Below are 5,980 nucleotides of genomic sequence, written 5' to 3' on the forward strand. Positions count from 1 at the left end.
ATTATAAATTTTTTAGTTATAATGAGTAAGAGCTGGATATAGCATACTCTGATTTAATATTTACATATACATATTGTAGATGTACGGAAGAACGTTTTTCATGTCAGTGAGAAAAAAAAAGCGGCAGTAGCATTACGATCAACGTTTTGCAGAGCTTATCTTTGCGGTAGCCATCCAACTATTGGTATATTATATATAATGCTGGATTTGAGTGCCAGTTGAAAATCATTTTTTAGTTTCTATAAAATTGTGGGGTTCGACGAAAGTTGTATTGGATGAGATAATCATTTGCCATATCCACCGGTTGGAGGTAAGTATTGATTGCCAGGGCGAGTACCTACGGCAACACCGCCACTGTTATCAAAGATGTTGTTATTTGCACCAGTAAATCTGTCTCCACTGGGCCTGTTGTAGCCACCAACACCACTAATACCACCAACACCACCTCTTTTACCTGTCATCCAACATAAAATCACATTTATATTTATGATACGTTATTTTATTTTTTGTTGCTATTTGTAATGTAGTATGCACATGTATTATGCACATCTAGTGTATGTGGGTATATACTGTGAATATTTTTTGCCGACATGACATGTGTCAAGGGGGAAAGGATGCGTATGAGGTGTAGTTACTTGTAAACATTTTCGCGTAGCAGTCAACTGCGTTGGATTGCATGTCATGATTACAGGAAATACCTTATTTATATAGCTATTAATTTTGTCCTTTCTATTTTAACTTTCACCATTTAAATTGCTAAATATAATTATTTAATCTCCCAAAAAAGAATTATTATCTGACGTATATTACTTTATGGATACTAATTCGATACTCTCATTTATTATTTACAATTTTAATAAAAATTATTATTATTAATCAGAAGTTATTGTGCCAAAAAAAATAAAAAAGTATCGAATTGAAATGTTTTTTTTTTCCTCTCTTATTTTTTTAGGTCAATTGGTTTTTTCGATTTATCCATTTAATGGAAAACTTTGTTTGAATATCTACATTAAAGAGTACTATATTGTCATGAAAATACAAAAACTTTGGCAGTAAAATGAAAAATAATTTTTTATGATTTTAAAATGTAAAAATAATATTATCCATTGAATTTATTATTTAAAACTGTAATGTAGACTCACTAAAACTCTATGTTCTTGACAATTTATACGATGGATATTTTTTTGTTATTATAAGTATTATTATTATTATTATTATTATTATTATTATTATTATTATTATTATTTCATGAGAAAATGGGGATTTGTTTTTGATAGTTCACTCAGACAAAATATATAGTGAACGAACTTAAGATGACATACTGACCTTGATAGGGAATAAGACCAGGAAAACCGGGCGGCTGATAAGGACCCTCAGAAGCTGAACCAGGAAATTGATAGCCCACTGAAGTGGGAGAGTTAGCAGTTATAGTGTTGGGATACTGTGCTTGACCCTCGTATTGTACGTCTGCGTTGTATCCGTTGACATTGTCGGCCGTATATTTAACGATTTGTGTCCTCGAGTCTGGTAAAAGAACTCGATATTCTCCTTGCACAACATTTCCATCGCTAGACTCCTGCTGGCCGTAATCGTTACCACTCGGTGGATCAAACACTTGGTATTGAAAGCTATAGGGCCGAGGCTGTTGTCATATCCCACAAGAATACAGAAAAGAATATGATAATGGAACAAAAAATTATAAAAAACATATTTCTGTAAAAAAAAACTATGATAAAAATAATAATAATAATAATAATAATAATAATGATAAAATGGTAAAATACAAAAGGTTTTGACAGGGTGAGAGATCTGAAAAGCGCCTCTGGTGGTTATATCGACAGAAAGTGAGTGGACAATACGGGACAGAAAGTTCTTTTCTCTTCATTTCCCAGAGCGTTTTCCTTCTGCATGGTTCATACTTTCAATACGATTCGATTCGATTCGATTCGATTTGATTCGATCGTGTCGTTGTCCGACACCCCAATGGGAGCTTATGTACCATCATCATCTCGCGGGATTTAACAACCGATATCACCGCAAAAATATAATACATCCTATAGTATTGGACGATTTGTTGAACGATTCAAACATTATCACGATTCACTGGCTATTTCGATATACGCTTCGATAAATATGTCATTAATATTCGTTTATCAAAAACCATCTTTGTTAGAATATTTTATTCTATACATATTTTTTATACTTTTTTTTTATTTCCGGATTCATTTATTCCCATATGTACTATTTGCCCCCGTACATTCTCTCTCTGTTAAAAATCAAATATTTTTATATATTAATGCTACGTATATCAACGTTATCCGCATTCATTGCTTTGTTGTACACATAAAAAAAATTGAATCGTCTCTATTTTTTTATTTATTTTTTTTTTTTTCTATTTATTTTTGAAATTTTTCCACTTTACGCATTTAATATATTTAAACCAATATCAAATAAATATTTATGATAAATTAAAGCTGTAAAATAAAAATAATAGTAAACTATCTAAATCAATTACTCACTCGGTTGTCGTCTAGATCGTAGCGATTACGATAAGGATCATTGATTCCGTTGTAACCAGGAGCAATGCTTCCGTCCCCCTGATAGTTTCCAATGGAATTGTATCCATTAGGAAGATTGTACGTATTAGTCGGCCTTGAATTGTAACCGATACCTCTAGCAAAATCGTTTGCAAATCCAGGTGCACTGTAGGTATTTGTTGTTCTGCCCCCAAAGTCAAATGCATTAACACTACCACCACCAATTACACTGCCAATACCACTACCACTACCACTACCACTCCCACTCCCACTCCCACTTCCACCGAATCCTGAACTTGTCAAAGGGTTCAATCCCAACGGTAATCGTCCAGATGAACTATCTCTAGTGTATCCAGATCGTCTATTAGAAGGATCGACAATAGCACCAAGACCAGTAAATGCTCCTCCGCCAGTTGTTGTTATTGGCCTGTTGTATTGGTAACCGTTGCTATCAGCCTCTGGCAATAATCCCGCAAAAACAGTTGCTGTTCTGACGCAACACAGCGCCAGTAGAATCTTGCCGGTTAACTGCATAAAAAATATATAATTAAAAACTTAAATAAATATGCAAGATTTTCTTGTTTGTAGTATCTGATCTATGTAAAGTATACCAAATATCTCGAATGAATACTTTAGCGTAGTTTAAACTTTTAAATCCCAATAGAAAAGTTAAGAATTTTTTTTTTATTTTTTAAATATATACACACATATATATACATATATATATATTTTTTTCATTACTTGGTTTATTTTTAGTATTTTTTTTTCTGCACAATAAATTGCAGCTATCTACTTAAAACGAGTGAAAAAGAGTAGTCACGTGTTTCACCAATTTCTCCCGATGGAGGAAAGAGAGCAACTCCGGTTGTTCGTGCATGAGTTCACGAATCCCTAAAAGATCCTTACGCTTTAGCAAACGGTATTCGTTTCACGAAGTGAATGACAAACGATTGGTTCCTATCTCTCCTGGTTGGTACTTTTGTTACTCTGTCTGTGGTGAATGATCGTACTAAACCATTTGGATTATTATTATTGTTATTATTATTTAACTCGCGAATATTATTTTACAGCCTTGATCTGATTGTTAATTTTTTTTTACTGTCTAAAAAATTATAATAATATGATATGATATGAATAAATCTATAAATTAAATTAACGATTAAATTATGGTTATAATCTGAATTGACAATATTGTCAAGTATTAAAATAATATTTATTATAAAGTATATAGACATAACAAATAATAATAAAAGATATAAAACAAACCTGGAATAAAGAAGTCATATCGTTCAAGTAGAAAACCTTTTAAGAACTGAGAAGATGATGACTCGTGATGCTTATATATACTCAGGGGAGGCATCATCTTCGTTACAATTTATCAGAATTGTGTTGTTGTGTTTGTGCAAAACGCTTATATTATGATGAAGTAAAAATATTACTAATACAAATTATTTAAAAAAAATTAATAAATACATGTGTGTGTGTGTGTGTGTGTGTGTGTACAAGTCGTACGAAATACTAATCTTCCCTTCACTCGTCAGCCCATCTAAGCAACACCATCTGCTAGATCATCATCATCATCATCATCATTGTATCCCATCTTCGTTGATCTGACGTTCATAAAAACGCCTAAAGGATTTTAATTGATAGCGCGTGCGTGCTCCCGCTATAACGGTCAATTATCCACCTATCACGCAAATATATATATATATTAAACTACACTGCACCTACTTCCAGCATCGCGTGAAATCAACCGATACCAACACAATTCTTTTTGCAATAAATATTATATCTATGTACCACACACGAAATGGCTGCTAATGTTAATATACGACAATTACTTTTTATATATTTTTATTTATAATATTAATTTAATATCGTCATGTTGTTATCGACTTTTATATTATTCATACAGTAATAAGCATTCGAATTTTTATCTGCTAATTTTTATTTTATTATATTAAATTGTCAATAAAATTAAAAATTAAAAATTAAATTTTAAATTAATTTTTAATTTTAATTGATATTGGAATGTTTATTATGTTGCTGCATTCAGCTTTTAAATTTTCATACAATATAATGCAGATCCATTGTCAAATTCAATATTTATTGAATAAATATTTTTAATTGTATAGAGTAGGTAGAATAATATTGTTCAAATAATATTTGATATTATTGATTTTCACATAAAATACGATTTATCGCAATAAAATGAAAAAACTAAAAACTCACACAAATTACTATACCACTAAACGAATACGTATCTATAGTATTTATTGTGACATTTTTTGCAGCAGGTATGCACAAGGTTGATCTGGAGCAAAAATAAAAACACAAAAATATATAAATAATAAAAACATACAGACTATTGAATTAAAACTTATTAAACGTGTATATATAGCCTCGTTATAACCAGGATAAATTCAATGTTAGTACCCAAAAAGCTATAGAATAATTGCAAGTCAAAATATTTATAGCTATTTCTGTTGATTCAATTGACGTACGTTGCTAAACTTTTGGATGAAAAAAAAAAAAAAAAAAAAATTGTGATCGGTGGTCGTAGTGACAAAATATTTTGTATATGCATGTATAAAATCGATTTTAACGATAACGTTCAACGGTAGAGCTTGAGTAAATTAATGATTTCATCGAAAAGCTTTCGTGAAACTTCTGAACGTCAATTAATGTTTCCATTAATTGTTTACTTATTCGTAAATTAAAAAATTAAATTTAAAATTTGTCTTTCATAAAAAAATAGTTGCAGTATTAAATTTCTGTATTATCGCAGTAAAATATGCATTTTTATTTCCCAACCGTACGTTTGTCCAACCGCCGATGGAGAATATAGAAAATGCATATGTTCTAGTCATTGGCCCTCGATAGAAATCCATTGATTATCAATTTTTAGTCGCATACCTATACGTAAGTAGATATTCCCACCAACCAGGCCCAGTATCCTTTAGCTAAAGGATTTAAATCACGGTTAAGAAATTATAGCATGAAATTTTGCAGTTTATGATACAATTTGCAGATATATTAACCATAGCAGCTCTTTTGTTTAAAATAAACAAAACTTTTATCTTAACTCTCTTATATACAATATATATACTGCATCTATACCACCATGTTTTTTATTTTATTTTTTTTTTTTTTTTAATGGAGATGTATGACGACAGTGAATATAATTTAATTTTATGTCAAGTAGTATACGTGCATCAAGATTGCTTTTAATTTTATAAATATATATTATATTATACATTTATATAGAGTTGAGTTATTTATACAATTATTATATTTGATTATGTTATTATTACACGTATGTATATAAAGAGAACAAAGGAGCAAATTTTACTTTGTATATGGTAATTAAAATTTAGCAAAAGGAGAATTATAAATATATATTCTTTGCACGTACTAAATGTTTATAAGTTATAATTAAAGTG

The 5,980-nt window shown here is 30.2% G+C and overlaps 1 protein-coding gene across 1 annotated transcript; it reads right to left on the reverse strand.

Moving 5' to 3' along the window:
* Window positions 1–284: 284 nt before the first annotated feature.
* On the reverse strand, window positions 285–3,821 carry LOC103571940 (pro-resilin). The gene is made up of 4 exons (XM_053740732.1): window positions 3,804–3,821; window positions 2,520–3,065; window positions 1,327–1,642; window positions 285–454 (listed from the first exon to the last, which is right to left on the reverse strand). The coding sequence occupies exons 1-4, from the start codon at window positions 3,819–3,821 to the stop codon at window positions 285–287; spliced, it is 1,050 nt and encodes a 349-aa protein (XP_053596707.1).
* Window positions 3,822–5,980: the final 2,159 nt, after the last annotated feature.

The sequence above is a fragment of the Microplitis demolitor genome, chromosome 7 (genome assembly GCF_026212275.2).
Source record: "Microplitis demolitor isolate Queensland-Clemson2020A chromosome 7, iyMicDemo2.1a, whole genome shotgun sequence".
Classification (NCBI taxonomy): domain Eukaryota; kingdom Metazoa; phylum Arthropoda; class Insecta; order Hymenoptera; family Braconidae; genus Microplitis; species Microplitis demolitor.

Excerpts from the sequence above, each read along its gene's own strand:
- LOC103571940 (XM_053740732.1), bottom strand. Across the intron at positions 1,643-2,519 it reads ACGATCTAGACGACAACCGA|CCTCGGCCCTATAGCTTTCA; the intron begins GTGAGTAATTGA and ends ATATGACAACAG. Across the intron at positions 455-1,326 it reads TGGTCTTATTCCCTATCAAG|GTAAAAGAGGTGGTGTTGGT; the intron begins GTCAGTATGTCA and ends GTTGGATGACAG.